The 21,661-nt window shown below is 33.1% G+C and overlaps 1 protein-coding gene across 2 annotated transcripts in view; it reads right to left on the bottom strand.

The window, feature by feature from the left end:
• LOC110037198 (WD repeat-containing protein 11-like) overlaps positions 1 to 21,661 on the bottom strand; it is a 124,592-nt gene that overhangs the window by 80,313 nt on the left and 22,618 nt on the right. For both annotated transcript variants that reach the window (XM_020741783.1, XM_020741784.1), the window contains one exon: positions 19,507 to 19,643. In XM_020741783.1, coding sequence (XP_020597442.1) covers positions 19,507 to 19,643 — 137 coding nt within the window. The remainder of the gene's footprint in view (positions 1 to 19,506; positions 19,644 to 21,661) is intronic.

The raw sequence follows: 21,661 nt of genomic DNA, 5'->3' as shown, positions 1-21,661 counted from the left end.
GCATGTTTCTCCCCTTTTTTTATTTTTGTTCCCCCCCCCCCCCCCCCCCCGAATGCAAATTTTTTATTAAAATCCATAGGAGTCTCAACAGGTTTGCATCCCAGCGTTCCTTTTTCTTTTAGTTGTTCTACAATGTACCTTTTTTATGATAACTTAATTCCCACCTTGGACCTGGTCACTTCCATGCCCAACAAGAATCTCATCGCTTCTAGATCTTGAATTTTAAATTTAATGGCAAGAATATCGTTAATCTTTTCCATTTCTTTTTCATCGTCATCTATTACAACCAAAGAGCATAACCACAAGATCACTGCGCATGAAAACCTCCACGCACGACAAGCCTTTCTATCCCTCTTACCTGAGCCATTCCAGTCCTAAACTGCAAAGGTTCAGCAACTGAAGGTATCACCCTTTTGTTTGTACTCTCACAAGAACCAAACTGAGCCGCTCTACTCTACATTTATTCTCTATCTATTGTTGCATGTTTCACCCTTTCCCTAATTTGATCAGCTCCAACCTCCCAAAACCTATGTCACTCTTGTTCACGCGACCCAACTCCCACCAACACTCATTGTTCTGCTCTTATTGCTCTTTGTTCGAAAAGCCCGACGCAGAATTGCAACTCAACTCTCTGCTCTACAGATCTCACACACCTCTAAACCAATGAGCTCACTCCATTTTCAATGTCCATTAGCCCCACATCTTCATCCTCCATCCAAACTGAAAACCTCTGAAAGAATTCGTGTGATCCTTTCTCCCCTAACCCAGAACCAAAGACTTCTTATTTGAGTCGAAGATCGTAGTCACTGATTCCTTTCCTATCCACAGAAGTCTAAACAGAGCCTTCAATGGCCTTTCTGTTTGTTTTTATGGTCGCGCAATGTATTAAAAAAGAAAGAAAAAACTTTCTGCGTTGTATTCGCTATAGATCATCACCGTCAATATCATCGTTTTGCTCAAAAAAGTATAAAAATGGGGCTATGCGATAATTTTTAAAATGCTCATTCAAGGAAGTGCGGGTATCCATCCTTAGGAATTAAGTACCACTCGGGAAAATCGCGAACTCATTTGAATTTTTTTTAAAAATTAGGGGTTTTCAGTTACACGTCCTGGAAAACTCGAGCACCGGTCCTTGAGAATTAAGTATCATTCAAGGAGAGCAAAAATACTACTGATGGAGGCGGGTGGCCTTTTGATGAGAAAAAAAATACTAAAAATTTGTTATTTATGTTTGGTTTTAGGTAGAAAGACGTAATGTGGAGGTTTTGGTGTAAAGTTAAAAAATTACAAGGAAATGGTAGCTAAAATACCAATATTAGTCTAGATTATGCTAGTTTGGACTGATTTGAAATATCTCTATAGAAAAGTGGTTTAAGAATGAGTAAATGTCTAGAAATGATTATTGGTAGTTAACTTAGAATATTTACTTATGGTCTGGAGTAGATGGGTGGGTTTGGATGAGCTTACAATGATGTTTAGGGTTAGGGAACAAGTCTAGGTCTTAATATGTTTTTGCTTGACCAAGAGCTATGAAGAGGGGTTTGGAATAGTTGTGAGGCTTTGATTGTTGGTTTGTTGATATTATAAGGAGCTTAAGATATGAATGAGGTGTGGTGAGGAATTTAAGAGCAAGTGTTATGGAGAATAATGAATAACCTAAAATAAAAGCAGACATAAATATCAAATCTCACAGAAGAAAAGGTAACACTTGAAGCCATCAAGCACCACGCACCAAGCACCAAGCACCAAGCACCAAGCAACAAAAGAAAAAATTTTCACTCAAATCATTCAACAACTGATCCAAAGCATTACATATCAGACCTATTAATGGATATTACAATAATAAAAAGTAAATAAAAGGAGGGACTTTGAAGAGCAGTAGATGACTATTAATGAACGAAGTTGCTAATTACCTTCCTAATTTATTATTTTTTTTCATTTTATGATCAACCATAAAAAGCCTCCAAAATTGAAATTCAAACATTCTAGAAACTGAAATTGAAATAAAATACAAATTCAAATATTTTTTCTTGATATGGCTCATGTGATGAGCCTTGAATTGGTTCTTAATTGAGCACATTCTTGTGCTTTTATAAGTGAACATTTGGCTTCATTTAAATGATGTGCTAACTAAATTTAACTCTTCTCCGTAGAGTTAAAATCTGAGAAGTCTTGTACTAATTATGGGGCTAGATTTCTGAATCAGTGCAGATCAATCATGTGTCTTCAATGGGTGGCTTATTCTTCCAATAAACTAGAAAACGATACTCAGCAGCAGTTCAAGGGGTGCTTCATCGGTGATGATATATTCAACTTCAAAAAAAGAAGGATTTCCCATTTGGATAATTATATCTCCGGCAAAAGAGGTAGTCAGAACAAGTGGAGGTTTGTTAATTCCTTCATATGATAGAATATATTCAATATTAATAACAGGATGGATTAGCATATCGGTAGGCAAATCAAGGTGATAAGCATTAAATCCAATTTTCTTAAGAATTTTAAAGGGGCCACAAACTCTTGCATGTAATTTCTTAAACTTAGTGGTGTGATATCGCTCAGAATGAATATGAATCAAAACATAATCTCCTTTAAATTCTTGTGATGAACTATTATGATTTGCCTTGGAAGCATATTGATCATTCCTTAAAGCAATTTGCTTTCTTGTAGTTTCATGGGTGATTTAAAAATCTTTGGCAAATGAAAATGCAGAACCAAAGAATGCATGAGGTGGGAAGTCGGCAATATCAATAAGTCGTTTGGGATTTTGCCATAAACAATTTCAAAAGGTGAAATCTTGGTTGTCTTAGAAATAGTACTATTATATGCAAATTTAGAGGTAGGTAGATGGGATTCACAATTTCCTAAACTCTTTCCTACAAAGCATCTTAAAAGATGTCCTAATGTTCGATTAACTACCTCAGTTTGGCCAACTGTTTGAGAATGAAAGGCATATGAAAATTTTAATTTTGTGCCTAAAAAATTCCAAAGAGTTTTCCAAAAATATGAAACAGATCGAACATCACGATCAAACACAATGGTTGAAGGTAGGTCGTGTAGACGTACAATTTCCTTGAAGAAAAATCTAGCAATGTGAGAAGCATCATTTGTTTTAGAGCAAAACAAAATGAGGCATCTTTTAGAACCGCTCAACTAAGATAAATATAATATCATGTCCTCGAGCTGTGCGGGGTAATCCTAAGATAAAATCCATGGAGAGATCTTCCAAGGCCTATAGGGTACCAACAATGCAACATATTGATCAGATTTTTATTTAATGGCTTTTGCTTGTTTACGGATCAAACATTGAGCTACTAATTTTTAAAATCTCTCTTAATTGAAGGCCAAAAAAATCGACTTTCTATTAAGCTTATGGTCTTATCCTTTCCAAAGTGTCTAGCTATTCCTCCAAAATACAGCTCGGAGATTAAAAATTCTCTATTTGAAGTTCTAGAAATACAAATTTGTTTTCCCTTATATAGATATCCAATGATAACAAAAAACATATTTTGAAGAGACAGGTTTATCTATGTTTTTCATATAAATTAGATTAAAGTCAGGATACATAAGGTACTCATCTTTGATTCGATCAAATCCTGGAATTTTTAGTTCTAGATACCTTATAATTAAAGTCACCCTAGATAAGGCATTAGCTGGCTCATTTTCAATATCGGGTTTATGCTTGAGAACAAAAAAGTAACCTTGAAAGAATTCAACCTATTTAGCATGTCTATGGCTTAACTTTCGTTGAGTATTAATGAATTTGGATGACCTGAGTTAAAAATGAACTCCTTATGTACAAGATAATATGTCGAATATCATTATTCGGAGATTAAACCCCTTATGTACAAGATAATATGGTCTTATCCTTTCCAAAGTGTCTAGCTATTCCTCCAAAATACAGCTCGGAGATTAAAAATTCTCTATTTGAAGTTCTAGAAATACAAATTTGTTTTCCCTTATATAGATATCCAATGATAACAAAAAACATATTTTGAAGAGACAGGTTTATCTATGTTTTTCATATAAATTAGATTAAAGTCAGGATACATAAGGTACTCATCTTTGATTCGATCAAATCCTGGAATTTTTAGTTCTAGATACCTTATAATTAAAGTCACCCTAGATAAGGCATTAGCTGGCTTATTTTCAATATCGGGTTTATGCTTGAGAACAAAAAAATAACCTTGAAAGAATTCAACCCATTTAGCATGTCTATGGCTTAACTTTCGTTGAGTATTAATGAATTTGGATGACCTGAGTTAAAAATGAACTCCTTATGTACAAGATAATATGTCGAATATCATTATTTAGCCTCATTCAATTTCTCACTAAAGACAGTTATTTGGTGATTATCTTGACTTAAGATTACACCAATTCCAATCCAGAAGTATCACAACTTATCTCAAAAGCTTTAGAAAAATCAGGCAGCCTAAGTATAGGGGTAGAGGTTATTAAAAGCTTAACCCGGTCTAATGCTTTTTGTGCTGCAGAAGTCCGATGAACTTTCTCTAGTTTTAAATTATCAGTTATTGGGGTAACAACTGTACTAAAGTCTTGGATGAATCAACTATAAAAAGTAGCTAGGCAATGAAAACTATGCACATCAGTGAAATTCTTAGGTGAAGGCCAGCCTAAGATTGCCTGAACTTTGGAAGGGTTAGGCTTGATTCCATATGTGGAAACAATAAATCCCTCATTGTGTAAGAAGACACTTATTTAAGTTGATGTAAAATTGTTCTCATTACAAACAGCATGTATCCTGAAAATATTTTTTCTTCTCCAATCCTCAATTTCATTTTGGTAACATTTAAACATCTCATTACAGTTAGGAATTCTATGTCATCCTCAAAAAGAGATTTGTCATCATAAACTTCTTCCATACCATCATCAATAGGATTTTCAATTTCGTCCATGAAAAGAATTTTGGCTTTACATTGGTTTTGCATATGATCCTTTTTGTGGCATTTAAAACACGTGATATCTTTATTATTTCTTAAGCTCCCATCAGTAGGAGCTTTGGGAAGTTGGGTTTGACTAGTATGAGGAGTGGCTCTAACAACGGATTTATGAGATGAAGCAGGGGTGTTTGTTCATTTAATTTTGAAAAAGAGGTGGGTTTCCTTTGATTTTCTACTAACAAAGCATAATGAAAGGCCTCTATAACTCAACTTCATTTTTAACGTCCACCCTAAGGCCAATAACAATTTAATTGGTCAATTGTCAATCGTTGTCAATATGGTCGATCCTGATAATTAGGTCTTCAACTATGTTCAAGTTCTCAGTCATGGGAAGACTACATTGCTTTAACGTCAATAATTGTTCATGTAATTTTTTATCATGATGTCTAGAACAATATTTTGTCATTAGCATCTCCTTCATTTCAATCCAAGTGAGTGTTCCTTGCTAACCTCCATTCCTTAGCAAATATATTATTCCATTAAATTTTAGCATGACCAGTCAATTTCATTTTGGCAAATACAACTCTTTGATAATCATTCATCTTATGTCAAATCAAAATAATCATCCATTTGGAATAACCAATCTAAGAACTTATTAGGATCATTGGTTTCATCATTGAATGGAGCTTTAACTTTAACTGTCCTAGAGAGATCATTAAAGTTATCATTATTCCGATAAAGATGGTCCCTTCTACATTCATTACTAAGATTATGTTGTTTTCTATGAATTTGGTCTTCTCTTGGCTCTAAGTATGACTTATTTTCTTTTAATGGTGTAATATGAATTTGGGTAGGTGGTGTGACATGGGGTTTATTATTTTGAAATAAAATTAGGATTATTTGCACTTGATCTTTAAATTTTGCATTTGATTTTTAATCTCTTCAAATAATTTTCTATTCTTAGTATCACTTTCATGAATCCTAAAATCTAAAAAATCTATCATTAAGGTTAAATTTTCAATTTGATCTTGGGAAACTGATTTCAGTGTCATGATGCTTCTTTTTTTTTTTTTGAAGTGAGATGAGAGGAAAAGGACTAAAGAAGAGAGAAAAAAACTAAAATATATATGTAAAAATAAAGTATATCTTCAGCTACAAGGAGTTCCAAGTGAAGAGGGGGTTACAAAGACCGCTTACGTCTTAAGCTCTCCTTAGGCAGTTTAAATCTTTTTGACAAAATCCTTTTTAGCCTCAAATACACTAATTGTTACACACATATACTCTTATGAAAGAGATTTTAAATGAAATTTGCCTATATCTACAAACCTTGAGTCCTTAAGATGGCAAAGTTTTTCATATTTTGACATAATGAGCAACTACTTTATCATAAAAAGTTAACATAATTAGTAAAGCAGAAAACTTAATATTTTGATTGCATCATGGTAAGGATTTATTTTCTTTAAGTGGAGCACTCCCTTAACAAAGTTTTAACTCAAGAAAAAAAGTCTAAAAATAGGTTCACACAAGGGATATAAGTCAGGCTTCATAGTAGAGTTTACAAATTAGTTTTTGTGCTTACACCATAATTTTACAAGAAATATACAAGATATCCAAGCTATTAAAAGAAAATAAATTAGAAGAAATTCACTAACCTCAACTTTTTTAAAGTAACCCATAAGCTTGTAGAGTCAAGTCACCGCAGAAAATTTCTTCTTAGATGTCCAAAAGCTCTAACCGAATTAGCTCCTTCCCAAATTCGCTCTGATACAAAATATAATGGAGGCAGGTGGCCTTTTGATGAATTAAAGTACTAAAAATTTGCTATTTATGTTTGGTTTTAGGTCTAAATATGTGATGTGGAGGTTTTAGTGGAATGTTAAAAGATTTAGGAGGGAATGGTGGAAAAAATATCTAAGACTGGTCTAGATTAGGCTACTTTGGGCTGATTTGAAATATCTCTTTGGAAAAGTGGTTTAAGAATGGGTAAATGCTAGAAATGATTATTGGTAGTTAGATTAAGATGTTTACTTATCATCTGGAGTAAATGAGTGGGTTTGGATGGGCTTATAACGGTGTTTAGGGTTAGGGAACAAGACTAGGTTTTAATATACTCTTGCTTGGCCAAGTGCTATTAAGAGGGGTTTGGAATGATTTGAGGCTTTGATTGTTGGTTTGTTGATACTATATAAATTTTAGGCATGAATGAAGTGTGGTAAAGAGTTTAAGAGCAAGTGTTTTGGAGGATAATAAATAACTTAAAATAAAAGCAAAGACAAATAACTAATCTCACCAAAGAAAAGGCAACACTTGAAGCCACCATGCACCAAGCAACAAAAGAGAAAATTCTTACTCAAATATTTCATTCAACAACTAATCCAAAGCATTACATATCAATCTCATTTATAGGGATTACAGATAGAAACTCAATAAAATGAGGAGGAACTTTTTAAATGGTAGGTGGTTATTAATAAAGGAAGGAGCTGACCACTTTCCTAATTTATTTTTTTTTCTTTTAATAACCGGTCATAAGAACCTCCAAATTTGAAAAGTCAAACAATCTAAAAAATAAAATTGAAATATAAATAATAAAATACAACTTCAAATATTTCTTCTTGATATGACTCTTGTAATTTAGATAATGTGCTACGTCAAATGCTCGGAGTAATGTTTTTTTGTGATCTGACACTTTGTATGTACATTGAAGACCAGTTGCGTCTTTTAAGACTGCATGCTAATTGCTTTATTTTTCTCCCAAACTGCAGTGTCTCACAATGCTGACCAGAGAATCTTTCAATACAATTAGAAAAACTGACAATTTCCCAATGCTTCCTAACGAGGTGGCATCGAGAGACTGTCAAATTTTTTGGTGATTTGAACTTGTAAACAGATTAAAATTTTTAGATTTTTAAACTTATAAAATAATATAAAATGTGAAGCATCAAAAATTATAAAAAAAATTAGAAATTTGAGCATTTAAAATTTAGGCTCTTAGGGTTCAAAAATATATGGGGTTTGGGCTTTAAAATTTAGGCCCTCTGACTTTTTTTTTCAAATAATTTAAATTTTGGGCTCCTAAAATTTAGGCTTTTCATGCTTAAAAGTATTTAAAATTTTGAGCTTTAAAATTTAAGCGCTTAGGAAGGGTCTTAAAAATATGCAAAATTTTGGGCGTTCAAACTTGGCTCCTAGGGTTCCAAAACAATATGAACATGAGGATTTTAAAATTAAAAAGCTCGCCATCAAATTCGCAACATAATCTGCTAGTGAACAAAAGACGGTTATTTTAAAGCCTAAAATAATTTTTTTTAGCCCAAAACCATGAGTTCTAAACGATTTCAAAATAATGTCAATTTTAAGACTATTTTTTAAATACAACATATTGGGGTCTATAAAAGTATTTTAAGACTTCTATGAGCGAAAGTTTTAATATTCTCAAGTTGTGTATGTTACAGCTTCACTTAATTTTAGAGTTCTACAAATACCTCTCCAAACAAGCTTCATCTCAAATTCATATATTAAGAGATCATGCAAATCACGTAAAGCTTGCAACATTTTTGAAATTATGTAAACATTTAAAAATCATATAACCGCATGGCTCCAGCTAAAATATCAAATATTTTAATGAATAGTTTAGGAATGTTGTGTGGGAAAAGGTTAAAATAGTACTCACATAATTAATATTTTAAAAAATCAATAGTCATCTTGTCTATAGAAAATGGTTGTAAGTCTCACACAACTAGTCTAATCCTCCTTGCAAGGAATAGAGCTGACGAGTTTAATAATTTTGAAAAAAATATCTAAATTATAAGATAAAATTTATAAATTCAAATAACCTAGTCTAATCCTCCTCCTTATAAGAACTAGAGTTGATGAGTCCAATAAATTTAATAATAATGTCCAAATTATAAATATAAAAATTTGTAAGTCCAAATCACTTAGTCTAATCATCTTCGTGTTAGGACTAGAGTTGATAAGACTAATTTCCAAAAGAGATCAAAATTGATGAATTTCAAATGAATTTTCACCGATGATGGTCATGTTGACTGAAAATCTCAACTGAAAAGGATAATTTCTAACCAACATTCAAACTAAGTTTTCAAATCAAATACTCAGATTAAAATTAACCACTTAAAAGTTTAAAGCAAACTATATCCACCCTCCAAAATAGTTTTTCAAGGGTGACAAACTTCTGCCTGACTTCAGCTCACAAAGAGTAAATGTCATATCAAATGTAACCATATATTCAAAATCAAAGTAATTGTACGCAGTAAAGACGTGCCACAAGTCTATCTACGTGATTTTGTCATCAAATAATACCACAAAGTGGTGGTTGCTCAGAACCCTCTGACGGGGAGGTTGTCACCAAGTGGTATAATTATATTACAGTCACGGTTGCAGCTAGTATGTTCCCCAAAATTTTTTTATCCTTCGAGTTGTGAACCATATATGTATATTTGATTAACACAGAGAATTATGTCAGCTAAGATCGACTAAAATTTATACCCTTAAGGAAACATCCACCCTAAATCCACAAGGGTCTCTTGGATGATGCAGCCCAGGTTGGCTGAAAATGATCTTTCAATCAGATTTCAATGGCTACCTCCTCTGACTAAGTAGATGAAAAACCACGACGGCCCAAGATGACGAAACCATGGGATCTTGATCGAATACTTCATCATTTCCCCCATCATCTATTTTAAGGCTTAAGTGATAAAATTTACAACTTCACTGTAAGTCTGATGCTACTATATGTTAAATATTTAGTGTTTAATGACTAGCCTTAATCAAAAGTTTATCTCGTTATCGGGAAAGACTTTTAAAATTCTCTCAATACAAACATATTGCAGATAGTACAAGGGCCTTGGAATTTTAGGAGTCGATAAATTTTTTATGACTCCGCTATGGAAGTTCTCTTTCTATTTTTTGTAGTGATAAATGTAATATAATAACAACAAAATTATAATAATAAAATCAAATTTTGAAGTCATAAAAGAATATCAAAATTTATGTTATTTTGTCTCTGCATTTTTGTAAGTGTGAAACACAATACTAAATTAACGGTTAATTGTTCCTGATCTTTCATTTATGCAGGACGGATGTTAAGAATACTCCCTTCTATGAAGCTTGAAAGTGGTGTGAACATTTGTTTGGTCAAATGCCCTGATTAATATCGGTAATACTAGTGCTACCATACATTTTGGGTGGTATGAAAATCCATACTGAAGCTAATATGATTGCTACCTGTCTGTGGCATGCTTCTCAAGGTCATCTTCTGTTGCCTCGTTTTATTATTATAACCGGGACATCGTGCGCAACACCCCGAGCATTGACCAAGATTTGTTGCTCCTACTGCTATCAATGCTTCTCGAAAGGGGGTCTCCGTCTCAGAGAAATTGACTCTTGCCAAAGCCACAACTATGAAGAAAATCATTATGGGCAGAAACATCTCTTAACATGTCAATACCTCTGTTCTACCCACCGAGCCTTTTTGCACCTGGAAGGCATGATGTTGAAATTCCCTCATCTGGAGGAAAGCTGACTCAAAGGCAGAGGAGGAAGAATGTTGAGTTAAGAGCTCAACATTTGTTATCTTAACAACCCAATACTCCATTAACTTTATGTTTAGATGTGAGTGTTCCCATCTACATTAATTTGAAATTTTGAAATAGGTGAAGAGGAACAGCTTCGCTGGCGACAAAAAATAGTTCTTTTGGAATCAACCGCGCCAGCCTCTTTTAAGAAAAAGAAGAAATTTGAATTTTTGTCTGCCCAAGTGTACAAGGTTCTCAAAGTTACAAAGGAGAAAGGTATAATCACAAAGAAATATGAAAGGTTTGTTATAACTGAAACAAATAAAAATCTAACTAAAAGTCTATCATCAATTTTTAATGCAAATCAACTCAAACATATCCCGCTCGATGAGCGTCAGGGCATGACACCAGAAAAAAAATTTTCAGGAATCTGTTGTCGAAAGTTTCTGACAAAAGGGAAAACAAATACGGAGATCAAGGCCCCATGAGAAAGAAAATTTTAATGAAGAAATACAAGGTGTGACATCTGGTGTGCACTCCCAGATATTCGTCATTAATCAAGAATGGGTTGTGAAGAAGACGCCTTAGATTTGATGAAAGTTGAAGTGGTCAACGCATTGGAGAATCCTCTAAGAAATCTAATTGTCAATCAGCTCATTATGAGGAAGAAACCAATCTCAATAAAAGTCCTCTAATTGAGGAATTGTTTGTCCCACACTTTGAGCCTGATATTTATTGGAGGTGTCACTCAGAGATTAGAGCGCAATAAGAAGATAGTAATGAAGACACCATGGAAATACAGGTGGTTTATATGGTAGATCATGCCAACTACCAACCACGCACTCGCTTCAATCAGTTTAGACGACGAACAATTTATGACTACTGCCCAAGTAGCAAGACAAGAAGAACATGTTCGTTCTCCATCAGAAGATGTGTCAATAGAAGAAATAGGAGATGAAAAAGTTTGCTCTCATTGATACAGTTATTATAGCTAGAGAGCAAGCAGATGCAATACTTGACTAGAGCTAAGGATAAAAAAATTTCTCAGCTCAGTGCCAAGATGAACAAGATGATGGCTATAATAAAAATATTGCAAATTAATACAGCAGTGGACATGACTCCTATTCCACTTGCCAATAATCAAACATCCAAGAGTATTCCCGATAGCCCACATGTGAACTTGATACCTCAGGCATCAAGAGTACATGATGCGTAGAATCAGTCTCTGTAATACCACAACCAACTTCTCAATATGTACTAAATGTTGATGAACATGTAACGGTTGCTTAGTTGAAAAGTATTATCAATGAAAATATTAACGTTGGTATAGCGTCATAACAGGCTGAGAAAATGGTGGGTAAATGCCACTCTATCCAATCGAATATGATCAAATCTCATATTCAAAGGGTTATTTAATATAGAAGTTTACTATTTCAACGGTAATCGTAATTCCAAGAAACATCTGGTACAGTTCAAAGTATCATGCGATAGCAATGGGGGCACAAATGTATTTATATTCCGTCAATTGATTAGTGGGCTAACAGGAACTGCTTTGGAATGTTTGCTGAGTTGCCCAACAATTTTGTAAACATTCACAGCATGAAACAATATTTATTAAGAGATTTGTCAATGCTACAGAGAAGACAACTATTACTAATCTCGCTCTAAAGAAAACAAAGAAGGGAGAGTCGGTGATAAAGTATATCACTCATTGGCGTAACCTAAGCATGAAATGCAAATAATAGTTAAAAGAGGAGCATGTGATCAAAATGATAATGGGCAACATCGATGATAAGATAATAACCTATTTGTACCTGACTTCTATCATCACATTCCAAGAACTATTGCATAGGATTGTCAGATTGAAGAAACTGAACTTTATAATGTCTGAAAGCTATTTTAACAAGGCAAAAAGAAACAGGTTTGTAGATTTTAGAATAAGTGAAGCCCATATCACTTATTTTAATTTTGATAAAGGAAAATGGATAACTTGTATTATTGATAAGAGAAAACAGTCAGCTTAAGAGAGTGAAAGAAAAAAGCAATCGATCAAGTCCAATCACTAGCCAAAATTAGTTGTGGGAGGAAATGATAAGCCAAGAACTTTTCATAAAGGGAAGCGTCTGAACCAAAGGGCAAATGCTAAAAAACGAGTATACCCATCTCTTAAAGAAAAGTGAATGAAGAATATTTGCTTAAAAGAGATAGTGTAGCAAAATTATTTCGTCAAGCTCTCAAAGCTGGTCTTGAATTGCTAGAATGCAAAAGGCCTGAAGATTCAGATCAAACGAGTAATCCAAATTCCTACCCATATCACCAGGTAGTTAGTTATCCTATTGAAGATTGTAATGACGCTGAATATTGTAATGACGTTGAAGATTGACTCAAAAGAAAATACAAAAATGAAAAAATTTAAATAGTCTGACATTTTCTAATTCGCCCAAAAGGTAGTTAATAAAAGAACTTATATTCTCTTCTGTATCATCAACTAGAAAAAATATAAAAAGTAGTGCAAATATATATGAAAAATGGAAGACTACGGTCTCAAAAAAAACTATGAAGATACTAAAGCAGCAAAAAGGCATCCCTGATGTTAAGTGGAAATCTCCTTTAGAACCAAAGCACGAGTTAAGAGAAAAACCGATGTCGGGCACAACGGTTTTTTTGTCAACTTAAAAGCAGTCAAATCATGTTTGCTCATCTTAACATAAATTAGGATCTATGCAAGGTTTGTCAAAGAAATCCAAGAAATCAACCAAAGAAAAGAAAACTGAGAATAGGACTGTGACCGAAAAGATTATTATTAATTTGGAGGAGTATCAACCTGCAAAAAAACAAGTTAGATTTACAAAGTTCAAGCAGGAACTACATATTATTAATTTAAATGAAGAAGATGAGAAGAAACACTCGCCGTGGAAACTTGTCAAGTCATATCAATGATATTGGAGATTTTCAAAAATTTGTCTCAAACCTCTGTGGTGTTTGAATCTTGCCATACAGTCTTGCAATCAGATGATAATTTACAAGATTAGTGTTTTTCCGATAAAATTAGCCCTTCTCATAGACTAAGAGAGGAATGACAAAACAAACTTCTATAGAAAGTACTTCATTAGAAAGTTTTGAATCAGACGAGGCAGTTGAGGTTCAATAGAGAAATAGTATGATATTACTTTTATCACAAAAAATGACCCATCAAATAAAGATGAAGAAAAAAAATTTGTGGTTAATGAATTGTTCTTCTTAAAGACTTCAAGAAAAAAGTCAACTTCAAGTTGACCCATCGACTATAGCAATTTATCACCCTACACGGCTTAGTGTGTACTAGGCTCATTGATGCAAAAGAGCTTTGAGAAATTTTGATTGATGTTCTCAAATAGCCGAAAAAATATGAATCATATTTCGATAAAAGATGTTTAACAGATGTTTTACAAGCCCAAGATATTTCGATGATTACATTCTCTAATGAAAAGCTCTTGTTTGGGGCATTAGAGAACAATCGTCCACTATTCAATTAAACATATTGTGATGGTATGAAGATAGATAGAATCTTGATTGATCCAGTCTCTGCAGTAAATTTGATGAGCTTGAAAGTCCAAATGTGGTCGTACTTTGGCATTAATTATTTGGGTTAAAAAAATTTAATGATTCATGGTTTCAATGAAAAATGTCAGAAGGCTTTTGGAGCATTAGTTCTTCCACTCAAATTTAAGAAACAATATATGGACGCTAATTTTCAAAGAATTAATAGTGATACTTTATTTAAAGCTCTTCTTGGTTGGTCATGGATTCATAAATACGGGATCATTCTATCTACTATACTACTTACATCAGTGCATCAGGTATCTAAATGATGGAGAACAAATCATGATAGTTGGTAACATTCAACTATTTTTCGTTTATGAAGCTACAATATATGAAGATGTAAAGTATTTTATGCCGAAAGAATCGAAGTCTTCACAGACTCCTAAAAGTACAAGGTCAACCTCCAAGATTGCAAAATAACTTTAAAAAGCGGAAAAAATACAAAACAAGATGAAAAATCGAAGATAACATATTTGTTATTTTGGACACGCCATATTAAGATCTTAAATTTAAGGTCTTAGATTTATTCAACGAAAGAATTCTGGAAAGGCAGTTCGTTATACAATAACCAAAAATGAGATTGATCTTGAAGATGAAGTTTGTTATACAATAACCAACTTCATCAGTGCACTTCTGCCTAAGGATAAAATTGAAGAGATAAAGACCTTACTCTGTGAATTCAAGGACTGCTTTGTTTGGTCATATTCTAAAATGTCTGGCTTATCCTCTGATGCAGAAATTCACAAGCTAGCCATCAACCCAGATGCAACACTTAGAAAACAAGCTACACAGAGAAAGAGACTTGTAATTAAAGAAAATGTGACTATTGAAACCAAGAAGATTATTGAACAAACTTTATATGAGAAGAGAAGAATGTTGGCTTGATAAATTTGATGAGCTTGAAAGTCCAAATGTGGTCGTACTTTGACATCAATCATTTGGGTTAAGTTGGGGTTACAAGAGAACAAGCTAAATACTTCGAGAAGATATGGAATTCAAAAGTCCCACGAGCATCAAGTGATGATAACATATGCACAATTTAAGGTCTTAGATTTATTCAACGAAAAAATTCTGGAAAGGCAGTTTGTTATACAATAACAAAAAATGAGATTGATCTTCAAGATGAAGAAAATCATATGCATTCAACTCTACAAGTGATCAGGATGTAGATGTCAAGCTGCTCTAGAAGAAATTGAAGATGGTGGGCAAACAATTACCATGGATGAGTTGAAAAGAATTAACTTCGAAATGGAAAAAGAACCTTGCCCAACTTCATCAGTGCACTTCTGCCTAAGAATAAAGTTGAAGAGAGAGAGAGACCTTACTCTGTGAATTCAAGGACTGCTTTGTTTGGTCATATTCTGAAATGTCTGACTTATCCTCTGATGTAGTAATTCATAAGCCAGCCATCAACCCAGATGCAACACCTAGCAAACAAGCTACACAGAGAATGAGACTTCAAATTAAAGAAAAGGTGATTGTTGAAACGAAGAAGATTATTGAACAAACTTTATATGAGAATAGAAGAATGCTGACTGGATAAGCAACAATGTGCCTATGACAAAGAAGAATGGTCATATTTGCATCTGCATTGATTTTCGAGATCTTAATAAGGTGTGTCTAAAAGATGACTTTTGGCTCCCTATAATAGAATTGCTCGGGGACAACACTTCAAATCATGATATATTCTCCTTCATGGACGGATCATCAAGTATAATTAGATCAAAATGACACATGATGATGAAAAGCATACGTTATTCAGGACACCGATTGGCATCTATTTTTTCAGTCACGTTGTTTGGTTTAAAGAATACGGGAGTAACATAACAAGAGTTATGACTATAATATTTGATTAACCTGATCCATCAGAATGTAGAGTGCCATCTTGATGATCTTGTCATCAAGAGTAAAGATCGTCAAAATCATTTGGATGATTTGAAGATTGTATTTGAAAGAATAAGAAAATTTGATCTCAAAACGAATCATCTGAAATGTGCCTTGGGGAGGGGGAGGTCCACAAAAAAATCTTTTGGGGTATATTGTACGCCATAGATTTTGTGTGTCTATATAGACAATTCATATTTTTATAACTTGCATTTTTTTTTAATCTTCTCATCATGTAGGACTAGATTATAAATTATTATTAGTATCCCCTTAGACACATTAATATGTTAGTATTATTATTATTATTATTATTATTATTATTATTATTATTTGTTTAATATCATTTTAACGATCTATTGTGTAATTAGAATGAAAAGATTTGAGAAAAACTAAGCATGGATGACAAAATTTTCAAGTATATAATTCAGTGAAAAGGAAACACAAGCCACTCAAAAAAAAATTATAAAATAATGATGCATCTAAATCCTGAAGAGCTTTTTACATGAACCTTTAAGAAATTACCTACAAGGAAAATGGTCAAATAAAATCATACCACATATCAAATAAATATTAATGAATTGAAAATTTTAGGAAGTTCTAGACGTTTTTTGGCCTTTAATAAATCTAATTTGACCTTTTTTTATGAGCTTACCAGCAATATTGTGTATTCTTCTCTTTTCAACATCTTACAAATTCAAATCATGCACCTTACACATTAGATATGCTCCATTAATTCCATAAGTTATCTTAATGTAATGATTTCGTCCAGGAATGATGGTGGATATCTCAGATATATTGTTCCCTGGGATGAAATGAATAGTTATAAGGAATCATGGATTATTTAGCAAGAAGCTCGGCAATTATATGAAAACTTACATAATGAATAGCAAATGTTCAATTTGATATAGCCATTTTTATTCAAATCAGACAAATTGATGTGGAACCTTTGATATGTGATCTAATTACCAGATTTATAAAAATTCATGAAACAATAGCTTCCTGGGATGAAATGAATAGTTATAAGGAATCATGGATTATGTAGCAAGAAGCTCGGCAATTATGTGAAAACTTACATAATGAATAGCAAATGTTCAATTTTATAGAGCCATTTTTATTCAAATCAGACAAATTGATGTGGAACCTTTGATATGTGATCAAATTACCAGGTTTATAAAAAATCATGATACAATAGCTTCAGAGGATTTTTAGATTTCTTTTGCGGCCCCTATTTTCCTTGTGAGTATGGAAATCTATATATTCCAACTACGACCATGGAACAACAAGAATCAACGTCTTGAGGCCACGTTCACCTGTGATTGTAACAATCAAAATTTTACCTAAGTATTTTTTAACAACTTTAATATTCTAAAGACAATATCAAATGAAGCAGCACTTTTCTAATACAGCTTTTATTCATTAATTCCTTTGAAAGGCACTATGCACATGTGATTTTTTTTTTACCGTTCTAGGAAAAGCAAAAGTTCTTTTGCCTAGAAATAATTAAAAACCTATGAGAATTGATGTGGGAGAATCAAAATTTATTTATTTATAACTAAATCTAATAGGATTCTATGAATATTCTTTTTTATGGGTCCTTCATGAGCTATATACCTTGAGGTGTGTAATATTCATGCAAAGAATCAATAAAATTTCATGATTTCTACCAACACTTGTGGAGGATATTGGATGTGGATTCTTCAAATGCTATAGAAGTATTGACGGTTACTTGTGTGAGTCTCTTATACTAAAATGAGGTATGGATCTTCTATTAGATTATTTATATCGTATATCATTGTATCTATTTAATTAGTGAAAATTATGTGTGCATGATTGCAAATTTGCCCAATGTAATTTGTGTCAAATTCAATTTTGTACAATAAATATTAATTGTTGCTAAAATTTAAAATTGGTTCACATTTTTTTGTGGAATTTCAGATTTACTGACTACTAAATTATTGTTTAGGACTAAAAAAAACTATTTAATATTTTTATATTAAAGTGAATCATCTTTTGCTAGTTAAAAGATCGCAACCTATGAATTGTGATGTTTTTAGGTGTACTCATTGTGTATCCTATCTTAAGTTGTATCTTAACACTACCCAAAATGCACTACATCCCTCATATATCTCTAGCTTTTTATCTTGTTCTTGTGAACGCTTAAATATTGAGGCGCTTTTTTATGTAACAGTTGGAATTTCATCAAAAAACTAGAAGTTATGTGTGTTCATTGGAGAGCACTCTCAAGATAAGTGACCTGCTGAGATATTACATCAATGAGACAAAACAGTGAGGCCATTAGGCCAAAGCGGACAATATCTCGATGGCTAAGAGTTCAGGCCATTAAAAATTGTGTTAGAACAAGATACAAACCTAAAGATGGGAACTAAGTGATATGCAAAAAAAAAAAAAAAATGCAACGCCGTGAAGCCATCCCTTGAACATAAATGGGACAAAGTGCTACAATGTGAGAGCTAACATTTCAATCAACAAGGACCACCTCATGAATCTTATATATCTAGATTGTGAAATTTCCCAAGTAAAATGAAACTAAAGTCTTAAACATCGAGGCCTCTTTTGGTGTAACAATTGAAATCTTATCAAAAATTCAAAATTAAGTGTGTTCAATTGGGAGCACTCTCGAGATGGGGGACCTCCTTGAAAGTTACACCATTGGGACAAAGCTATGAGTTCAATAGACCAAAGCAAACAATATCTCAATGGATAAGAATTCAGCTCTCCTCGTCAAAACTCTCACAAAAAAGGTTGATTATAATAGAAATCAAACAATCCAAAAATAATTAGAGATAGAAGGAATAATAAAGATCTTAAAGATTGATAAAAAAAACACGAGTTAAAGAATCTTGGAAATAACCAACTTGATTTTTTTTTGCAGCATGTGATCTATAAAAGAAGAATGTTTTTTTGCATTTTAAATACAAAAGATCAAACAAAAATCTACCTTAAAAATTATTCAAATAGTAAGCCAATCAGCATAATCCCCAAAAACAACAACTGATAGGAGAAATTTCAGACATGCCTTAAAAGAAATCGAAACTAAATAATTCAGTTCAATCATGTTAAATTCATATAAACAGAATCATTAAAGGCATATCCCCTTTTTTTTTTGCAGTGACATCAATGATTAGCAATAAGGTCAAAAACAATTTGAGAAACATTGAATTATTCAAGGAAGAAAATCACAAGTTGGAAGCACTTTGATTAAGTATCCGATGAAGAATTTCAACCAAACAAATAACCTGAGCTTATGTTACATAATGCCAAAATAAATAATGGTGTTGACAATTTTTTTAAGGAAAACTCATTTTATTTCATTACATTTTTTTTCTATTAAAAGCTAAGGTTATAGGGCTGCCTAACTAGAAAGAAATTTTCATCCCTTTGATTTTATCATAACAAGCACCAAAACCAATTTTGTAAAACTAAAATGCACAGTATTCATACAAGAGGCTTTTGATTCATGCTTAGTATACAGAAAAACAAATAGACCGTCTTAAAGGTGAAGTTAATTGATATGTAGATAAAAAAAGCCAATCAAAACATAAATAGAAATATTAAGGCTAAAACACAAATCACCAAGCACAAATGCCAACCTTCCCGATGAAGAAGCCTTCAAAGCCCTTATAGGAGCACGCTCTGGCTTATGGTGGACTCGAAATGCACGATTAAGTCCACTCCTAAGGCAAGTAACAACCAGTTTATTAACATAACCACCTGTTCTGTCATTTGCCTGGATTCAAGATACAAATCAGGAGCAACAAATAGAATATACATATTGAACATAATCATGCCCGCAGTACCATGCAAGTGCCAGTAGGTACTAGTTGACAAGTGAGCAGTAAATCAAGAAATTTGTAGGAGGAAAATGCATATATCCATATTTAAAGCAATGAAAACAAACTTTATTAGTTGAAAGATGTGAACCCGGAACATCAGAGAATTATCATATCTTGTGAGATAGTATCGCAACCACTTGAGCATTAGGACATAGCTGACCAGAAAATTCCAGCATTTGGAGACTGACAGTTATTATTTTCCAAAAAAAAAAATTTATCGACACCTCTTGAATGACTCTTAGATATTTGAAACACACAAGCTATGCATTTATTACCCAAACTATGCCAACTAGATTAGGTAATATCCCAAATCCCTTTTACATTGTATCAACTTTCTCATTCCTCCACCAAATCAGTTGTAATATCTCTTGCTTAACAGATTTCACAGCTTTGGGTCAAATATGGTAATTAATAAAAAAGATTTGGTTACAACATTTTGTATTTATAAACGTAGGTATGACACATATGGCAGCTCTCTCATAATGACAATGCTGTGGATGTTACCATCAATTCAAATTTTCACCAATAGAAATAGAGACCTATAAGCACACATGAGAGAGAGAGAGAGAAGTGGGAGTCAAGAAGAAGGAATAGAAATTGGGAGAAAGAGAGCGAGCAAGCAAAGGGGCAAAATTAGGTGACTGCATCGAAAAGATTGCAAGCAAGCCTTGTGGTCAAGCAAGCTGGAGGAGTTGAAAACTAATTTATTTTCTTTCTTCTATCCGGCTTGCTGATGTAAACTTAAGATTAATCTAAGTTTCATTTTATCCTGCCAAAAATTAATTTGATTTGAAATTAGTGCTAGATTTCAAAAGGTAATCAGCATGGAAAATTAACCATGAGCGAAGAAAATCTCATTTCAACTTGCATTTAATGCTAAACTCTATGAAAACAAAACCTAGGGTAAGGTTTCAAAAGAGGTTTAACACAAAACACTGTTTTCAATATATTGGTAGGATCAATGTAATTAAATTATAGGTTTCAAAATTACATGTATCGGGACATTTCTAATTATATTTTTTTCCTTTAAACAATTTAATGCATTTTAACTTCAATGGTTTCTTTAGAAATTTTAAGATATAGAGGTCAGAAAATTATATTAAAAATTACTGATAATAGATGCAAAACCAAAAAATACTGTAAGGTAGTATATACATAAGCCTATCACAACTTAAGATATGGTAAATCTATAAAAACTTCATGTTCAAATGTATATGTTCAATCATATATTCATGATTAACACAGTGATTAGAAAGGATCCGTTTGGGAAAGTTGTTGTTGTTTGAAAAAGAAGCTGTGAAGCTGCTGCAGAAGAAGTTGTTCAAAAGTTACGGTGGCTAATACAAAAAAAAATTTTGAAAAAAGTCAAACCGTAGCTTCTAGCAACCACCGTACTTAGCAAGTCTGGTAGCAAAACACAGCTTTCAGTTGCAGTTTTTTTAAAAGAACAAGTAAAATAAAGTTTTGTAAAACAAAAAAAATATTGGTACGATATCGCACTGTCACCACACAGCTGCCGCAAACGAACCCTAAGAGTGTGTTTGTTTCCACTTTCGAAACTGGCTTCTGAACTGAATCGACTTTTTGTGTTTTTTGATTCAAGTGGTTTGCAATCGCGGTTTCGAACCGAAGTGCGGGCACTTCATTATTCACAACCGCGAATCTGTTGTTGTGTCCCACGTACGTGAGTTAAAAATTCTCGCATTTCCCTCCCATGCCCTAGTTGGCCGCGAACAAGAAAAGCCACAGCCCCCTAGATTTGCGATCTAGACTCTTCTCCTCCATTCAATTTGCCCTCTTCAACTCCGCGTGAAGGACCGCAACGATCACAGCGAGCCATTCTACATTCACGCTCCCGTCTCCGCCTCCGCGAGATAGCCCCGCTCCCATTCGTCTCGCCTCCCGTTTCTTC

The sequence above is a fragment of the Phalaenopsis equestris genome, unplaced genomic scaffold, assembly GCF_001263595.1.
Source record: "Phalaenopsis equestris unplaced genomic scaffold, ASM126359v1 Scaffold216725, whole genome shotgun sequence".
Taxonomy (NCBI): domain Eukaryota; kingdom Viridiplantae; phylum Streptophyta; class Magnoliopsida; order Asparagales; family Orchidaceae; genus Phalaenopsis; species Phalaenopsis equestris.
The sequence above is the reverse complement of the archived record's forward strand: the minus strand, read 5'-3'. Positions and strand labels throughout refer to the sequence as shown.